The 21623-nt window shown below is 32.6% G+C and overlaps 1 protein-coding gene across 1 annotated transcript in view; it reads right to left on the reverse strand.

The window, feature by feature from the left end:
* LOC139486316 (uncharacterized) overlaps positions 1-16432 on the reverse strand; it is a 45161-nt gene extending 28729 nt beyond the window's left edge. The window contains exons 1-7 of the mRNA XM_071271171.1: positions 16347-16432; positions 6372-7053; positions 5104-5329; positions 2889-2978; positions 2131-2466; positions 1642-1794; positions 44-124 (exon numbers count right to left, since the gene is read on the reverse strand). Coding sequence (XP_071127272.1) covers positions 44-124; positions 1642-1794; positions 2131-2466; positions 2889-2978; positions 5104-5329; positions 6372-7046 — 1561 coding nt within the window. The 5' untranslated portion in view covers positions 7047-7053; positions 16347-16432. The remainder of the gene's footprint in view (positions 1-43; positions 125-1641; positions 1795-2130; positions 2467-2888; positions 2979-5103; positions 5330-6371; positions 7054-16346) is intronic.
* Positions 16433-21623: the final 5191 nt, after the last annotated feature.

Below are 21623 nucleotides of genomic sequence, written 5' to 3' on the forward strand. Positions count from 1 at the left end.
ATACAAAATATATGCATATCTGAACACATATTTCATACTACACCTATTGCATCTTCTTGTCTTTCTTTCTTTACATCCACACCTGTTAAGCGTTTTGTGTTGTCTCGATTGTACAGAATTTCACCTATGACAACATAATATAGGTCTTTTTTATAACAAGTCGAGGACAAAATTATAAGACTACAGCCGCCAAAAATACGAATACAACAAAATAAATATAATTTAACAAATGCAAAAATAAAACTGCAACAATGGTAAAACTAACTCCTTCAAATTGATAGATTGACACTTCCTTTTTACCTGACGCCTTTTGATATTTTCGTTGTCAAATTTGTTGATGAGTTAATCAAATGATAGGTAATCTGACGTTTTTAGTTGCGCACATGTTTTTGTTTTTCCTTTTGTTTAATTATAGTTACCGAAGGTACCAGGCTACTAATTTGATACGTCAGAGGCACGTTACGTCTACATTAGACTCATCAGCAATTCAACGGGTATAACGTCACAAAAAAGAAAAAAAGTAAAATTATAAACAAATTTTAAATATTTCGAATAACTTATATCATTCATCAGTAAGACGTCAAAGTCTTAAAATTTAATTCAACAGTGTTAAAATAAAATTTCTATAATGACAAATTTGAGTTTTTTAATGGGAGTTGAACTCACACCTCTCATGCACTACAACATTAATCACTTCCTAATGTCTAGCGTTGTAGTACACTCGACAACATACACTATATAGGAATGTAACTTCACTAATCGTAGTATTACCTTGTCACGTAAGGCAAATCTATAGAAAGACATTAGATATGTTTTAAACGTGTAAAATGTTACATTATTTTTTTTAATATTCAAAGTACTTATATTTGTCACCAATCTTACTTTACCTTTTTTTGTATATCGCACGCGAAAGGAATCAATTGATTTTACAGTCACTAGAAATAAGTAAATCATACAAACAAGCCTATGCAAGTGATAACCATACAATATCTATGCCCAATGGATCTCAGTATGTTTGAGATATGTTTAATACAACAATTTGTACAAGTCTGAAAATTTGTTTTCTATATTGCTGATATATATGTTGTGTACAAGATGTAATTTTGTACAAATTATAATTTGTACAGGTTTTTTACAAGTTATAAGTATTTTTACACCTACCTTCTTGCAACAAGTGATAAAAGTTTATCTTTTAAAATATATCAGTTTAATGTCTTAGATTCAAATTTATATACTTCAACTTTTTAGTGCTATCCTCATTGTCCTCAAACTGGAAATGAGGATAACCGAATGGTTTAAATTCTAATTTTATTTTTCTCCTTATACCAAAATCAAATATTCATAAAAAAATCTTTTCGTGTTCTCATAATCTTTTTTTGCATCGATGCTCAGTATAAACTGTATCATGTAGTTGTGGAAAAGTCACAGAAATAAGCAAAACAAAAGACTGTGTGCTTGCATCATACAGTTGTGTTGAGCGGTTCATAAAACAACGATAACTTATACAAAAAAAATTGTACAGTGAGTACTTTGATATATAATATTTGTAAAGCATATTCTAACTGACACACTCTTGTTTATGTTAAATTTAAATGCATTAATGTAATCTTATTTAGGCTGAATCAGTTTATTGATACGTACTTGTTGAAGAAGAACCTATCCCGTGATCAGGTTCAACGGTTGTTGCTTTAACAAGTAATCCTGGCTTTTGGTCTATTTGCAAATCAGCCCTGTTATCTAGCCCGTCCAAAGTATCATTTGCACTAAATACTTTATATACAACATTCTTCTCTTCTATTAATATACAAATTATTTGATATGCATAAAAATATGTTCAATAAATAATGTGTAGTGCTATCATTTAGCAATTGAATTTGTGCATAACGTATACAATTCAGTCAAGAAACAAATCAGTGTTGATTATAATATGCAAGTTTCAAATGTGTATTTTGGGATTTTCTTATAAATTGGCTTTGTGCACCACATAAATTTATTGTTATAAACCACATCCGGTGCAGTAAAATGTGTAAAACTAAAGCAAAAGTATAATTTTATTGTACACCATTTTAATCAAAAAATAAAATTTGATGTTGAATTTGTCTATTTGAGTATTTAACAAGCTATTCATACCTATGGTTAGTTTACTTTTCACTGTGATATTGATATATACTGTGGATGGAACATTCTCATCGAGTTCACCGGCCTTTACAAACTGACGGATCAAAGATTTGATTGCTTTTCGCAAATTGAGTGGACTTTGGAACAGTTCTGGTGAGGCACTTAATTCTAGATGTATACATCTGTTTTCTACTTTCTCCAATTGAAATTCTTCTTTATTGGCGTTATCGTTATCGTTTTGAACTGTTTGTATTGCGACTGCCAAGTTACAAGTTGTCCTCTCTTCATCCCATGTCGAAGAAGAAGCATCTACATCAAAAGTTACTTTTCTTTTTTTCTCATCTAAAACTTTAAAAGATATAAACTCTTGAATTACCATAAACATATGTTTTGTTTAAACACGTTTAAGTATTGAATATGAAAAAAGAAGTTTGATGGTCCCATATTACATTTTCATAGAAATGCGTGATGAATTAACTTGCATGACATGTTCCTTTTTTATAACTTACTACATGTAACATGTACATTTACTTTTGGTACGATTTCACATTATATGAATTACGACAATATATATATATACATATATAATATTTGGGATATGTTAAGACTGAACTAACGACTGTGTCTTATACATTTGAACTGTATGTGATAATTTTTCGAGTGTAGATAATTCATATTGTTAGCTTAATAAAATGTGGATGATTGTTTATACTATTTTAGATTTAAAAGACATCTATCAAATTATTTTTTTTGCATTTTTCCTTTATTACCCATGTCATCAACTTCTAGATTTTCTCCTTGTCTTTTTAATAACAAACCGACCATAAACTCTAAGTTTCTCAGCCTATGATTTACATCTCCTATAATAAAAAATATAAAACAGGAATTACTATTCTATTGAGCAATACAGAAAACGCCATGAATCACAAACACCGGACTCATCCAAAAACAATAATGTGTCCGTACTACACGGATGACCTACTCGAACTATCATTTTCCATGTTCACTGGACCGTTCAATCGGGTAAAAGATTTGCAGTCAAAATAGAATGAATATATCATAAGAAACATATGTACTAAGTTTCAAGTTGATTGTGCTTCAACTTTATCAAAAACTTCCTTCACCAAAACATTAACCTGAAACGGGACAGACGGACAGACAAACGTACGGACGAACGGACAAACAACCGATCCGACGAACGGACAGACAACAAATGGACGGACGGTCGCTCAGACCGACAAAAACATATTGTCCTAAAGTGGGGCATAAAAATATGTAGATACAAGAGCGAAAACGATATCATCTAGAAATTAATCATCTCTCTAGAACCGTATTTACATTCCTAATATTTAAAAGTGTAGGACATATATATAGATCAATGATTTTAAAGGAGCCTTTTGAAATGAAGAAACAGCATAAATAATGTTTCTTTCTTCTACATTTTCTATGGATGAAGTGACGTATGAACAAATATAGACATAATTTTAAAGATTTTGTAACTCAACTCAAGTATAGAAACATAAACAAATAATTACATTATGTGTATGTTTCATTATACATTTGTAATACTTTTTTTTCATTGGCTTGCAGCAAATCTCGGGTCATTCTAAAACATTACATTCATTTTGGAATGAATTGTAACATACATGATGAAACAAAAAGTACACAGTCAGGTAAATAAAAGACACACTTTATCATTTAATCAAGCTAGGAATATGTCAGTTCTTGTCCATTCGTTTTTCATGTGTTTTGTCATTTGATTTTGCAATGTGATTATGGACTTTCCGATTGGATTTTCCTCTGAGTTCAGTATTTTTGTGAAGTTACTTATTTTTTCATGATCATAGCTAAAAAAAATGAAATCCTAAGCATTGAATGCTTCTTTAAGTAATTGCATAGGGCCGAAGGCGCTTCATACAAAATGTACTTCGGTCAACGTCTTAATGAATTCACAAAAAATGCATTTCATTCTTAAATAATAGTCTTAATTCGTTATTTGCTATGCAATTTATGCAAGCCTAAATCAAACTGATCATGAATACATATGTATACAACTCCGAATACAGTGAGAACTAGTCATTATGTTTGTTATTAATCAATAATTCTTATGTCATTTGCATATCTATAAATACTTGAATTGGATTGGTCAATTATAATTTTTTCTCTTGGTTTACACTTCGATAAACCATATGTTTCCGAAACTACTTTCGTAATCTATTTATGCGCGATACACGTTCTTGCAGGATACTGGGATTTTCAGCAAATTGAGATTATAAAAAAATTGCGTAACAGTTGTCTGTATTCTAATGCAAATATATATAACAAAACAAAGAAATGAAATAGATGAAGTAAAGCTTCGAAAATGTATAAAAATAAAAGTTAAATAAAGTTCCGCGAAATTTCATGAAGGATTTGGCTTATTTACGTCAGGGCAAAACACGACGTCATACGAATGAAAATTATCAAGGGAAAGCTTATTTCGTTACGTGTACGCTTCAAATTCGGATAATATCTAATTTAAATGAAGTTTGAGAGGTAGGTGCTATTTCATTTTAGATTTTGTTGCATTTATCGGATATTGATGGTTTTTAGAAAGTCAAGATGGCGGCGTGCTCCTTAGTTACGACATGCAATTGTGCTTTTGATGCATGGTAAATATAGTAGCCATCAAACAAATAATGTAAATTAATAATCGCGTATGTTTGGCTGAAGAATTATAAGGATTAAACACATTTTTTCTAGAGGTTATTGATGTGTAAACCGGGTCTCTTACTCACAAACTTGACATAAAAGTCCGAAAGTCCTTCGGACTTTTATTCAGTTTGTGAGTTAAACGCCCCGGTTTACACATCAATAAGCTCTATAAAAAATGTGTTTAACGTACTGATTAACTTACAAATAAAACATGAATCCTGCGGATCTAATGGGATAGACAGAGACAATTGAAACACAGCCATTTAATGTGAACCATTTGAAACTGCTTACCAACTTTAGTGTCAACTCCAGAAACAGCAATGTTAACTCCAGCAACATCGGTTTTAATTCCAGCAACACCGGTTTTAACTCCAGCAACATCGGTTTTAATTCCAGAAACACCGGTTTTCACTTCAGTCACATCTTTACTATGTGTTGATATTTTGTCAATGACTGCGTTTTGATTAGACAATATTGATCGTACAATCGGAATAACACCATTAAGGTCTACGCGTACCTAAATACAGGAAAACATGTTAAAACATTTACTTAAAATATTTTTCAAAAATTGAAATTTACTCTGTACGCTATGTAAAGGGAAACGTACATTTATTATTTTTGCGTTACGCTGAATTTGTCATTAGTTAAATGTTATCGAAATGACAATGTGTTTTTGTTTCTCGAGTTAAAAGAAAATACTCCCCCACTTTTGCAAATCGATCTTTTATCTATAGAAGGATCAAGGGCAATATCTACAAAAAAATGTGTTTGTTCTTTAACACTTGACAGATATTTTAGAGAAATGAATGCTTCAGAGCAAATTCAATGTAATTTCCAATATAGTTAATATTTCCAAAGGGCATAACTCGTTAAACATATTTGATCAGTACTTATGTCGAATAAATTTCTGATAAAACCAATGTACAAGTGTCGAATAAATTTCTGATAAAACCAATGATATAAATTCATACAATTCTTGAATGGAACGTACACTTTACAACGCTAACAATGTAATTTTTGTGATAAATAATATCTCTCAGGCTATAACTCTTTTTAAAAAATTACCGGTAAAGATTTTTAAACTCGACGAAGACACTGACAATATAAAATAAATTATCAATTCCAAAAAATTTGACAATACACATAAAAACAGTAACGATGCAATTTCTCATTAAAATATTTAAATTTGACTGTTAAGAGAAATATCGTAATACACGAGTTATATAGCGAAAGAATATGTTTATCTAATGATTTATATCCTTCCTTTTCAGAGATTTGCTGAAAGTTGTGTATCTTATGCGTGACGTCATCAGGCATGGATAGCCTTTTTCAGGACATCACATTAGGGAATTCAGAAGAAATCAAGAACAGTTTAACGTCTTAATTAAGTTCCGAAAAATATTTAGATGAGAACAGATATTACACTAGTGTGGAGAAATATTTTTCTCACACCGATCAAGAAATGTGAAAATAACACAAAATATTAGAGAAATCAATATGTATATCATTTATGATATAATTTATTGATATATTTAACATTGAGAAGTAAAAGTACTTACCTCTGATAAATTGTCCGTTGTCTTCAATATACTTTCCCTGAGAACGGCCACAGAGCAAGTGCTTATTTGATCGATTGCCATTTTAAATATTTTAACGCACGAATGGCCGATATCTCCTGCAAATTCCAATGTTGCAGTTTCTAGTTTTTTCCATGTCTGATCGAAAACATTTTTATCCAGTTTTCCTTCTGCCCAGTGGGAAAATGTGTTTCTTACCTCTTTGATATCTGTCATCCATCGAGATATCTTTGAAGTTATATGCAAAGGGCAACAATGTTGAATGATTGCATTTAGCAATGTGATATCAATATCAGTTATTTTAACTGTCTTTTGAGCTGATACCTTGCATAAACAGTGTTGTGATATATGACTTCCTTTTATCTTTTCATGACCAGCAGTAACGGGGCCATTATCATCATAAAGTTTAGAAAATTGTTGATATCCCAAACAACCACGCTTACAAGGTGCTGCGATGGAAATTGGTGTGCAGTCACAGCAGGGTATTTTAGGGTAATGTTCATGAAATAGTTTATGCTTATTCTGAGGATCATTTAGGAATTGTTCAAAATCTCTGAATTGCTGTATAATCTTAACTTCAAAATAGTGCTGTACGACATCAATTGCGGGTCCAGTGCAAAAAGCCAATATCTGTAAAAGCCGATGTTTCCCTTCCATTAAAGAACTGTAAATATAAAAATTAACATGAATGTTATAACCAGATGCTCCACAGGGCGCAGCTATATACGACCGCAGAGGTTGAACCCTGAACAGTTGGGGCAAGTAAAAGTGAATATACATTGTATATTGTATAAAACAATGATTTCAGTTGATTCAACTACTATTCTGGACAAAGAAAGATAACTCCAATTGAAAATTTCTTGCTATTGCACAATATTGTGCAATTGAAAATATTTGCTATTGCACAATACTGTGCAATTGAAGATTTCTTGCTATTGCTGAATACTGTGCAATTGAAAATTTCTTGCTATTGCACAATACTTAATATAATAATTTTGGATCCTGATTTGAACCAACTTGAAAACTGGGCCCATAATTAAAAATCTAAGTATATGTTTAGATTCAGCATATCAAAAAAGCCCAAGAATTCATTTTTTGTTAAAATCAAACTTTAGTTTAATTTTGGACACTTTGGACTTTAATGTAGACCAATTTGAAAACGGGACCAAAAATTAAGAATCTACATACACAGTTAGATTTGGAATATCAAAGAACCCCAATTATTCAATTTTTGATGAAATCAAACAAAGTTAATTTTGGACCCCGATTTGGACTAACTTGAAAACTGGGCCAATAATCAAAAATCTAAGTACATTTTAGATTCAGCATATCAAAGAACCCCAAAGATTCAATTTTTGTTAAAATCAAACCAAGTTCAATTTTGGACCCTTTGGGCCCCTTATTCCTAAACTGTTAGGACCAAACCTCCCAAAATCAAACCCAACCTTCTTTTTGTGTTCATAAACCTTGTGTTCAAATTTCATTGATTTCTATTTACTTATACTAAATTTATTGTACGAAAACCAAGAATAATGCTTATTTGGGCCCTTTTTTGGCCCCTAATTCCTAAACTGTTGGGACCAAAACTCCCAAAATCAATCCTAACCTTCCTTTTGTGGTCATAAATCTTGTGTCAAAATTTCATAGATTGCAATTTACTTAAACTAAAGTTATAGTGCGAAAACCAAGAAAATGCTTATTTGGGTCCTTTTTAGCCCCTAATTCCTAAAATATTGGGACCAAAACTCCCAAAATAAATCCCAACCTTCCTTTTGTGGTCATAAACCTTGTGTTAAAATTTCATAGATTTCTATTCACTTTTACTAAAGTTAGAATGCGAAAACTAAAAGTATTCGGACGACGACGACGCAATGTTTGCGGTCGTATAAAAAGGATAATTGTTTATTTACATATTGTTTATATATATCACTTAACAGAAGTTCAAATGGAAACTGTATTATAAACATTGCCATAATATCTATTCCTGTTGGAACAAATAATCTATACCATTTATTATGCTCACTCGAATCAATCTTCTGTGATTTATCCAGTTTGTTTTTTTTAAATATAAAGAAATGCAAGAACTTAAGTTAAGACCGTAAAGTAGAACCAGATGACCATTTATGCTTACACTTCCGGAGCATCCGAGATCACCCCTTGCTTTTGGTGGGGTTCGTGTTGTTTATTCCTTAGTTTCCTATGTTGTGTCGTGTGAACTATTGTTTGTCCTTTTCATTTTTAGCCATGGCGTTGTCAGTTTATTTTCGATTTATGAGTTTGACTGTCCCTCTTGCATCTTTCGTCCCTCTTTTATCTGTTTATTACCATTAAAATGTATATGTCTCTTTGATAACTATACATTTTTTTTTGGTAGCGAGTGAAACGGGAGTGAAGTTAACACTGGCTGCCTTCGTAATATTCCTGTTGTCTTCCCAAGTTCTGAGATAAACTATCAAAGCACGTAAACAATAAGATGTTTATTTAATTTAAAAGCCGTACAGTGTATACATATGGTTGAATATAAGTTATATACAATACCATAAATATACAGTGGGGCTGCCGCTAGTTTACTTGTTAATGTTATTGTAACCGTCCCTAAAGTGGGAGCAAAAAGATGAGAGTCCTCTCAATTCAAATCCTATTATTAAACTGTCCTGAACCCAATGATGATGATGATGTATGGGTTTTTCTGTCCGGCTATCCTTTAAGGGTATTACGGACTTTCTACTTATTATCTGGTTCTGCTGACCGTTTAGCTTTTACTTTGCTTCTATGTGTTTGATAAGGCGTATCTGGCCGTTCTAAGATCAAAAGAGCTGATGTAACTGCCTCTGGAGATGGCATCAATAGTGGCGATGTGTGAGGTGATGTTGTCCGGAGCAACTCGGGATCGTCTAGGTCGAATCCCTCGTCATAGTCGATCCGGCATCGCTTGCCTCTGTCTTCGGTTGGCTGGAGGTAGTATTGGCGATGGCATGCCTTCCTGGGGTTGTACGGACTGATGACTGTGTCCGTCTTGATGCAAATGCCCTCAGGTTCCCCTTGATACTTTGCGGGTACTATCTCCCTGCTTCCATCTTGTGCTGTTGTGGCTTATGTTTGTTGGTTCTGGTCTACCTTGGTGGAGTGTGGTAAGACCTCAGCCGATGTTGCAGCAGTGCTTTTGGCCTGCACCCACTGGTTGTAACGCTTGGCGTCCCTTCTCCTGGTGGATGGTGGCTTACTTTTCAGGGCCGGCTTGGCTTTACTGGAGTGTGCCTCTGGTTCCTAAGCCTTTGTTTTGGTCCACGTCAGCTGTACTGACACCTGGTCAGAACTTGCGGAAAACTTCCAGGCAGGTTCTTTTCCAGTTAGCTTCATGGCTGCTAGTAATGCATTCAGTTCATCTGGTATTTCCATTATGACTGTCCAATGAGTTGTGTTCAGCTGTGTTCAGTACGAATACTTCAACGCGAATCTACGAATCCTGAACCCAATGAGTGACTCCATACTTATTTATAGTTCCTAGCAAGGGACAAAGAGTCCAATAGGGCTGGAAGTCTGGCAAGATCAAAGTCCTGACAAGAATAATAACATGGCAGGTTGCGGTCTCGGGAGAAAGAGTTACGGAACTATAAGTTATACTAACAATACATTACACCAGACTAGAGGTCTGTGAAAACAAGTCACCTGGCATAAAATGAATATCCTGGCCTGGTTTCTCTATTGCGGGTGACTGGTAAGAACACATTCATAAATCATGGGCTTTAGAATCTTATCTAAGAATGTCATATCAAATTAATTTTTTCACAGAATTGGATTATAAAATTACAGAACCAGGTGCTCTGCAGGGCGCAGCTTTATACAACCCGCTGAGGGTGAACCATGAATAGTTGGGGCTAGTATTGACACAACATTCAAGCTTGATACAGCTCTGAATTTGGATTGTGATCAAATTTTTGACATACATGTAATATGAGTTTCTGACACTAAGCAAATGTCAAGATCTTACAAATCTATTTTTTACAATATTGTGCAGTTAAAAATTTCTTCTTCAAACTTTTCAAAAATTTGGAATTCAAGTAATTTTGAAAAAAAAAATTAAAATGACAAAGGGTATGGAACAATGAAACACTGTCAATGCAAGAACGGAAGAAATGATATGTTGGAGATTAAAATTTGTAGTTTTGTTTAAAAAACGGACGGACATTTTATAGAATGGGAAGCAGGGAAGGTTAACATAAGGAGATGGGAAAAAATATCAAATTGAACAAAAGCAGGTAATTTTGTGTAAGTATCTGAACATAATTAGCCGCCCCAATACATAAACCGGGCTAGCAACAGGCTTGCATAGTATGTTCTCGAAAAGTCCAGCTGACTCCAAGAATATGACATGTTCGTCCCTTTGTTTTCGTTTGATAATATAATCTTAAAGAAGAGCGTTAGAATCTTCTTTCGAATTCTTTTAAATTATAATTTTGTTTAGCAGGGCTGTTTTGGGGCGTCTGTTTGAATGATGTTTTTTTTTTAAAGATTTTTTTTTTTAAAAATATTTAATTCAGCTTGGGGAAATTGGAGGTAGATAGATCTGTACATTTTTGGGTTGCATTTGTAATATAAGATTTTGTTTTTGGTTGCTATGATTAACAGGATAAAAACAATGACGTTTTACCCGATGGTATAAATTAGAATTACCAAAATACCGATTAACGAGTAAAATTCAAAACGGAAAATCCTTTAACAAATGGTAAAATCAAAAAAATTTAATAATTTTATCAACGGTACAAGGACAGTCATCATTCGTAAATATAACTCAACATGTAGACATCTTGTACATGTACGTTCATGTATTTCTTATCCGATCTTTAATGCTAATATTCTTTATAAAGCATAAAAATGTCAGTATTCCCCTCAAAATCCAACAAAACCTTTAACCATACCTTTAATTTCGAGAAGGGATATAGTTACGATACTGTTGTCAGGTCATTAAAGATTGCATATTTTGGCCCTAGTATTGATTCACTTATAATGTCTTTGCATCGGAATTAAACATATTTATTCTAAAACCAGTTGTTGGCCTCAGAACACAATTATTCTTCCCCTTGGCTACAATGCATTTTTTAGTTAAAGTCAAAGTGAATTAATACATTTGCACCGCCACAAACATGAAATAAATTTAACTGCTTATAGACCATTCTTATTCTAATAAAATATGCTTGTCCCAGGACAATTTGTATGGTTTACAACAAATTGTAAATAAACCGACACGAGTAACAGATAAATGTGCAACTACCATAGACCATATATATACGACCGATGTAGACCATATTATAGAAGTAAAGGTGCCTAGTTATGCTGTCAGTGATCATTATCCTGTTTGCGTAACAAGAAAACTTAACCCAAAAATATCAAAAATGGAGCATTTGTCCATAGAATATAGATCATTCAAACAATTTGATAAAAATAAATTTATTGAAAATTTAACAAATACTCCTTTTTATCTCATTGAATCGATTGGAGATGTTGATGAAGCAGCTAATTATTGGTATAATTTATTTCTCAGCACCCTAGACAAACATGCTCCTAAGAAAATTAAAAGGGTAAAAAAACATCCAACAACCAGAGTGGTGGACTTCTGATATAAATAGCGCTAGACACCAAAGAGATTATTTTCAAAGAATTGGTGATATATATAATTATAAAATTTGGCGTAATAAGGTTACATTTTTAGTAGAACAGGCAAAGAAAAAATATTTCCAAAATGCTATTTCAAATTGTAAAGATAGTAAAACTATTTGGAAGTATGTCAAAAGTCTAAATCCTAAAAAAGCACATAATAATATCACGCATTTAGAATATAAAAATAGTGTAATTCAAAATGATGTTGATATAGCAAATACATTTAATGTGCATTTCACAAATATTGCTGAAGGTATAGTTGATAACAAATTATGTAATAAAGATGATGGTGCCAGTTTTGATGCACTCAATAAATTTGTAAAATCAAAGTTACAAACGGGTAGTGAAAAATTCATTATACCAGAAATGAGTATTTTAGATGTAAACATGTATTTAAAAAAACTTGACAAGTCTAAAGCAACTGGTTTAGATGATGTCGGACCAAATATTTTGAGTATGTGCAGCGATGTCATTGCACCAGCCTTGACATATATATTTAATCTAAGCATCAAAAGTGGTAAATTTCCAAGTATTTTTAAAACTGCAAGAGTTTGCCCAATTTTTAAAAGTGGCGATGCCTGTAATCCTGATAATTATAGACCAATAGCAGTTTTGCCTTGTCTCTCAAAAATTATAGAACGACATATAGCTAATAGTTTGTATATATTTTTAAATAGTAATGACCTTCTTAATACTACACAGTCAGGTTTCAGACCTAAACATTCGTGTACTACTGCTCTTACTAAATTAGTAGATGAATGGTTAGCAAATATAGATAATGGAGAGATAAACGGAGTTATATTTTTAGATTTAAAGAAAGCTTTTGATCTGGTTAATCACATAATTTTATTGAAAAAACTTGAATACTATAATGTTTCAAATTGTACACTAGACTGGTTTAAGTCTTACTTGTTTGAACGAAGCCAACAAGTTAAGGTCAATAACGTCATGTCTAATACTAAATGCATAAAAACTGGGGTACCACAAGGTTCTATCCTGGGCCCTCTGTTATTTATTTTATATATCAATGATTTACCACTTAATATAGAACATTCATTAATAGATTTATATGCAGATGATTCTACATTACATTGTAAAGGTAATAATTTACTTCAGTTAACTTCTAACCTTCAAAATGATATTCATGTAATTGAAAACTGGTGTTCGCAAAATTGTATGAAATTAAATGCTAAAAAGTGTAAATCAATGATTATTGGTTCAAAACAAAGGCTTTGTTCAACTGGAAACAGTTTAGATATCAATATTTCAAATGAACAAATAGAAAATGTAGATTGTGAAAAACTTCTTGGTTTATGTATTGACAAAAACCTAAGTTGGAATCAGCAGATAGATAAAATGTCATGTACTATATCAAACAGAATCAATTTATTACAAAAGATAAGAAAATATTTACCTATGCATATACGTATTATCTATTTTAATGCTTATATTCTGCCATTATTTGATTATTGTTGCAATATATGGGGAAGCTGTTGTGAAAGTGGAATAAATAAACTTAATAAGTTATTAAAGAAATCTGCTAGGGTTATAGTAGAAGCTGACATAATGACATCATCCAGTTTATTGTTTAATAGTTTACACTGGTTAAATATGGAAAAACGCATTCAATACCAAAAGGCAATACTTGTATTTAAATCATTAAATGGTATGGTTCCTAACTATTTACAAGAAAATTTTCATTTTACTGATAATCAAAATTATAACTTACGTTCAGCTGATGAAAAGCTATTAAATCTTCCAAAACCAAAAACAAATTTTTTAAAGAAAACATTTACATATTCAGGTTCTCAAATATGGAACAGTTTACCAAATGAAATAAAAATGAGTAATACACTTGTATCTTTTAAAACAAAATGTTACAAATTTTTCATCAATTGTGCAAATTAATATACTTTTTCATTATTATTTAAATACAATTGTATATTGTGTATAATATAACTTTAAAATACTCTATGTACTTATAAATATGTTATTATTATTTTGAGGACTCTCAGGAAGATTAGTTTTAACTAATGGGATCATCCTCTTGAAATAAAGATTATTTATTTATTTATTTATTTATTTAATCCATCAGTGCTTTTTCTTTTGAGGGCCCTATTAGCATGCAAATGGTAGGATTTGAATCTTGAATATAAAATGACGAAGGCTAATTTCTACCCTACTTTCAGTTTGGCCAAATCAGTACTTTCACTTTCAACAATATTTTTTTTCCACATGTTTTACTTATTTCAATATATATGCAACTGATAGAACCACTTAAATAGTAAACATTTCAAAGAAAATAGTAGACAGATTACTTGGGAAGAAATACCCTATATAATAATTGGGAACTATATTCCACGACCAATTATAGACCACGAACAAAGGGAATTAATTGTGATCTGAGGCCTGTTGGCAAGACACGGGTTATGTTCATCTCATATATTGTATGATGGTATAATACTAAACCCCTAACGGGAGAAATTGTGCTTGGTATTTTTATGATGAAGGCATAATCTTTCAATCGGTGTAATTGAGGTCTGGCCTGTCAGTAACTGCTAGTAGTCCTTTTTAATTTATGTATTATTGTCATTTTGGATATTTTGTTTAGTTTCTTTTGTTACCTATTCTGACATCGGACTAAGTTTTACTATGCGTATTGTTGTGCGTTTGTTTTTGTACATTGGTTAGAGGTATACTATAGGGTGAGGGTTGAGATCTCAAAATACATGTTTAACCCCGCCGCATGTTTGCGCCTGTCCCAAGTCAGGAGCCTCTGGCCTTTGTTAGTCTTGTGTGATTTTTAATTTTAGTTTCTTGTGTATAATTCGGAGTTTAGTAAGACGTCCATTATCAATGAACTAGTAACATATTTGTTTAGGGGCCAGCTGAAGGACTCCTCCGGGTGCGGAAGTTTCTTGCTGCCTTGAAGACCCATTGGTGACCTTCGGTTGTTGTCTTCTTTATGGTCGGATTGTTGTCTCTTTGACACATTCACCATTTCCATTCTCAATTTTATACTATATATATAAGTAAAATGTGAAAAATAGAGGTACATCAGTTAAAATTGTGTTATAATCTTAATCAATAGAAAAACTAATAACTATTTCAATAAAGAAAAACAAAATGTTGTAAATTCTATTTTAGAAGAAGGTGACTTATTAGTTGATTGACCGAAATGAGATGATCACTCTTTAAGTACTAATATTCGATATAAAAATTTAGTAATTCGGTATGATTACCAATGAGACAACTTTAAACTAGAGTCAAAATGGCGTAGAATCTTTCTATGATTTGTCACCAAACGAGCTTCAACAATGAACGAACACAGACCGCATAGAAGCTATTGAAGCCTCCTAAATGACAAAATGCGTACAACTCAAAAAAGAAAACTTGATTGATGGAAAAACTGAAAACACAAAAAGAAAATGGTTGCAATACCTCTATCTCATGGCGGGATCATCAATTATTTGTTTGCTTCAGTAAGATGAAGAAAGATTTGACTTATTCGGCCTTAAGGAAGTTCGCTACTAAGTTTCAAAATAACAAACCTTTCAAAAAACAGTATAGATTGATAGGGGATGAATAAAGGAATCAAAAGAGCAAAAATAAAATATAGGTTAATGTGTTTGTTTTCGAGATATTAGCCATTAAAATATTTGCAGGAAAATGTTCTCTCTTGGTTTTTCATAGCTTTATCATTGACAAGTTTAAGTTCTCAAAAACTCGGGGGTCAATGGGTAAACTGTTTTAAGGCAATCAAATGGATCAAACCAGAGGATTCCCAAAACCTGACAAAATTTTCAAAACACGACAAGCGAATAAAAAAAAACTATAAATGGAGAAGCAATTTATTTTTTTCCTGTTTAAATCAGTTTATAAAATGTACATACTTTCCGCGCTATCATTGGACGCGTGTTACATGTATATTGCTTAAATATAGGATAATGTTATGACATTGATAACTCAAAGATAAGCTTTGTGAAGATATAGTTACTTTTTTACCTTTACATGGATGATGGAGTTTGCAGATTAGTACCAGAATACAAATCAATAGATCTCAAGTTGTACTTTAAATCCACTTTATATATGTTGCTTTATAAATGCACTCTCAATAAAATGGCGTCCTTGTTGTGTGCAGTATAACACAATCTAATTTACTCACAATTAACTGTGTATTTTGAAAAAAAATCTTTCAAGGAAAGAATGTCTATTAAACGATGAAGCATCTTAACAAAACGGCCTAACATAACACGTTCAAATCATGCAAAAATGATTTCAACTTTCGTTTTTCATTACCTTTTTAAATGTGTTTTATCTAAAGCGGAAACAAATAGTACATGTAAAACGATACAGGAAGGTAACGATGCGTTCGCTCTATATTTTATTTATTTAAAACCAAAAAGAATTTTATAGGGAAACAAAGGAAACATCACATTAGATGATTTATAAAAAGAAAAATGCAATATGTATTTTAGAAACGAAAGTTGAATAACGAAAGTTGAAATCATTTTTACAAAATCAATCTCGTTGAGATGATCAACGATAATCTATAACTATCACACCATTAACTAGAACTTACGGAGCCCCTTTAGTGCCATAGATGAAATGTATAATATTTGTGCGCATCACTTTTAAACTTGTGCGCACAACTTTAAAACTTGTGCGCACAACTTTTAATCTTGTGCGCACAACTTTTAATCTTGTCAGCGTTAAATTTACATGGCCTCACGATTTTGTGCTCTCTTTATGCCAGTTCTAAACTTTTTAGATATATATATATATATAGTATAATATACCAATTTATCAAAATTCTCGGGGTTCCTAGTTTCTTTTGAAAAACAGCTCCGTATTTTATATTAGTGAGAGATTTTATTTAACTCTCATTCTCAGTTTATCTCGTTCGCCCCCAAGAGGTTTCTGGAAAATTAGGCATTTTCGAAAATTTACAATCATATGCAAATTAGCAGACTCTTGATGCTGTAACTAATGCTCATCTATTAAACTATATATTGAGATTTGGGGGCGGATGGCATGGGTTGGGGGTGGGGTGGGAGGTTGAAGATTTCTCGTGGGTTTGAAGCCACCCCCACTGAAAAATGGTCATTTTCCGTCTATTTTCCGATTTTAAAACGACCTTGAGACTGAGGAAAACATTGACCAGACTGTGTTTCTTTGTCGTTCAAGTATTGCCCTATAGTTACTACAGTCCATTCATGTCTAGCTGGCGAATTATTATTATTAAGTCAGGTCTGCCTAAATGTCTGTTTATACGAATTTTTTACAAAATGGTGACCTAGATTTTATAGACTAGTTTCCTTGTTCCCACCCCCACTTGATTTTGGCTACTTTTCACGTTCGGGATTGGGGGTTAAAGGGTTAACATGTTTGAAAATAAAGGATTTCCATTCAAAAGAAAATGACTGAATAGTTCCATTCGCTGAAAATTGTTTGAACAAAACAAAATCTCATCTTCTGCGATTAAAAAGTCGTAAAAAACCCGAAAACAAACATACCCAGGGGCAGATCCATGAGTTAAGGTTGGGGCAGAAGGTCAAAATTTGTTTTGGTCAATCAATCGAACTATTTTGTATTAATCTGGGGATAAACCATGCTTTTCAAATTGAGTACGACATTTTTCCGCCTGGATCCGCTCCTGGCTCCCTTTCATAAAACTAGGTCCATTTTCACTAAAATTGGTACACAATTTTATTTAAGGGGCAGCTGAGGACCACCTCCGGGTGCGAGATTTTATCACTGCATTGAAGACCCATCGGGAGTTAGAATTGTCCAAAGAAAAGACCTCCCTCCAGTCGGTCTTTCATTTGAACAATTCTGACAACCCTCGGACCTTCAATCGAGGACAAACTATTTATAGATTTAATGGAGTCTAAACTGAAACAAGGGTCAGATAATCGGTGGACTGCACCTCTTCCGTTAAGCCAAGATAGACCTGTGTTGCCTAATAATAGAGTACAAGCAGTGCAGAGAGTTAATTCTTTGGAACGTAGTCTTCACCCGAACCCTTACAAAAAAGAGCGGCATACTTGAATTCATGAATAAGATGTTTGTGAGCAAACATGTTAAGAAGGCACCAAATCTACCCATAGGAAATAAATGTTGGTCTTTTCCCTTTTTGGAATTTTGGTCCCCAATGCTCTTCAACTTTATTTGGACTTTTTATATTTTTTTTTGGATTCGAGCGTCACTTATGAGTCTTTTGTAGACGAAACGCGCGTGTGGCGTAAATCCAAATTTAATCCTGATATCTATGATGAGATTATACGATTAGAAACACCTTAAAATATGCATTATCTATAACATTTCTTGTTATTTGCTCTACTACTTCAATTTTGATAGACCGGTCCACTCGGAGTGAGAATAACGTGTCCAAGTCAGGTATTTTGTCTTCCTGCGGAATGTAACCTAGAAAACGTTAAATTACGACTCAGCGTGTAAATCTATTACAAAGCAGGGTTAATATACATTATAACATGTTCTCGTCTTGAGTATTAAAGTAAAAGAAGATGTGGTATTAGTGCCAAAAAGACAACTTTCCATCCAAGACATAATTTATAAAGTAAACCATTATAGATAAAAGGTATACGGTCTTCAACAATGAGACTGGGCTCGATCCGAAGAGAAATACAAACTCTCTTCTTATGCCTAATTTCAAATCTGAAGAAGAAACAAGAAAATTTAAAATAATTGAATAAAAGAAGATAACAGGCTTATAATTTGGTACGCCAGACTCGCGGCGTACAAAAACAAAATTTAACATTTTGTCACCTTCTAATCATAAAAGTTTGAAGGTCAAATCAAGCTGACAAGCATTAAAAATCCAAAATTTGAAATAGTTGTACACAATACGGCTAAAGCAATCTATTCCTGCGGTATGAAATTCTTAGTGTCTGAGTAAAGTCTATATTTTAAATCAGAACATTAACATCAAACAATAACTTATTTTAGTTCAAGTATTACTGCATAAATGTCATGCTTTTTTTCTGTTTTGATATCATATTAAATAATTGAAGATTACGCTGAACTAAAATCTTAACGGCTGTATTAACAAATACCATGTATATCAAGGACAAATCATTCAATAGAATTCTTTGAATAAAGGTTCATTGCAACAGGTGTTAATTTTGAAATCTGATCACTTACATCCTATATGATTTTGATACAAACTTGTATACTTGGTATATTTTTGCGAAAAGACAATGAAGAATATCTTTTGTATTCTTTTCTTACTTTCTTCATCGCTGACATTTTCAAAGGCGGGAACAATATTGAAAAGATCTTCAGAATCAGAAACTAAAGGACAGACCAGTCCGATAACATGGTTTATCTTACAACAAGTAAATGCGTTGGGGGCAAAACTGGAAAAACTTCGAGATAAAACTGAAAAGAGCCAGGAAAGCAATCAAGCATTACAAAAAGACGTAGAAGATCTGAAGAAAAAACAAGGAGACTCAGGATCTACAGCGGAATCTTTGACAGAGAAAAAACATAAAACAACTGGGGAAAAAAGTTAACAGAATTGATGAGCTCAAACAACAGATCAAAAAGTTGGTTACTCAAAGCGAAGCACAAGGGAATAACACAATAGCTTATCAGAACAATACAAAAAAACCTAAGGACTGATGTAAATCTGATCAAGACGAAGGCCATTGAATCTACTGAAAACAACAATAGAGGAGAGATAGGTAAGCTAAGATCCAAACTGAATATTGTTATGCGTTTACTTTTCTACATTGGCTAGAGGTATAGGAGGAGGGTTGAGATCTCACAAACATGTTTAACCCCGCCGCATTTTTGCGCCTGTCCCAAGTCATGAGCCTCTGGCCTTTGTTAGTCTTGTATTATTTTAATTTTAGTTTTGGAAATTAGTATGACGTTCATTATCACTGAACTGGTATATATTTGTTTATGGGCCAGTTGAAGGACGCCTCCGAATGCGGGAATTTCTCGCTACATTGAAGACCTGTTGGTGACCTTCTGCTGTTGTTTTTTTCTATGGTCGGGTTGTTGTCTCTTTGGCACATTCCCCATTTCCATTCTCAATTTTATTAAGCAAAGAATGGACGCTCGGAAGAAGATTGTTGTTGGCCAGATCACGAGCTTACAGAACACTGGTATTAAAGAGATAATCGTAACTGCAATTACGATTATCCCAATATGGCGACGGTAGATATAGGTAAAATCTTTACACTCATTTTTCTTAATTGTAGCATGTTTTTGTCAATAGTTACTCAGCTGCAAGGTTTATCTATACCATTTCATCATATTTGAATCGTAACGGTGCACTGGAATTGTCTAAGCGCTTTGAAAATAGCCGTTGAAAAATTCGGGATGATAATCGTAACTCGGAAAAAAGATAATCGTAATTATGGTATTTAAAAATAAAAAAGATAATCGTAACTGGAAACTGTTTTATTGATATTGACACTAAAAACGTATATCTGATAGCATATTATGAAATTATGGCGATGAATTATTTACGAAACGTCCCAACATCTTATGACATTTCTTTTTATGCATATATAATTAATTGTTCTTATGAAAACAGCTACATACTAGTATATTATAAAATTGGAAGGGTGAACAAGCTTCAAGAAATTTGGAAATGGGAAAACACGAACTTTGTTAATATACAGAAATTTATTAAACTAGGTATGCCACAAAATATGTGAATGAGCGATGGAAATTATGATACATGACAATAATTGTCAGGCGACACGCATGTGTCACCTTACATCAGATTTCTGAATAAGACAGTCAACAAAAAATAATTTATCCTGAAGTAAATAGTAAATACAGTTAATATTGTTTAAATTATTTTATTGTAGGTGGTTATATGTGCTATTTCTGCCCCGGGAAGCCACTGCTGGTTTAATTCTAGAACATACCCTATTATGCCATAACGAAGTAGGAAAGACATTTAGTATTCGTCAAAAACCGTTTGACGAGAAATTAGTGGCTACAGTTTTCATGTCACTTCGATCATTTTTCATGGATGATATCGCAACTTAAAAGTTATGATGACCAAGGGATAACTTTGAAAAGTGTTTTACACTACAGTGTCATTTCTTTTATAGCTGACTATGCGGTATGGGCTTTGTTCATTGTTGAAGACCGTACGGTGACCTATATTTGTTAATTTCTGAGTCATGTTGGTCTTTTGTGGAAAGTTGTCTCATTGGCAAACATACCACATCTTTTTATTCATATTAGCTACTTCATGACTGTCACTGAAATTTCAGTATCTCAGATATAAACTATAAACAACACAAATTCAATCTTGAATTATGATTATATGACATCCTTAAAACATTTAATGCTATAAAAGACTAGAGAATGTTTGGCCCTAAATGGGATTCTTTGTGTATTATGAAATTAAGTAACGTGGAGTTCATTGACAAACATGGATTTGTGTTCTTTTATAGTTTGGCCAAAAGCCCGAAAATCAAAAAATAAAATTGATGTAGCTTTAAATTTTCTTACAAGAAATACTTATTCAAAGACTGACTGCAAAGATGAGAATAAAATAACGCATATTCCGCAAAATTAGAAACA

Source organism: Mytilus edulis, chromosome 8 (genome assembly GCF_963676685.1).
Source record: "Mytilus edulis chromosome 8, xbMytEdul2.2, whole genome shotgun sequence".
Lineage (NCBI taxonomy): Eukaryota > Metazoa > Mollusca > Bivalvia > Mytilida > Mytilidae > Mytilus > Mytilus edulis.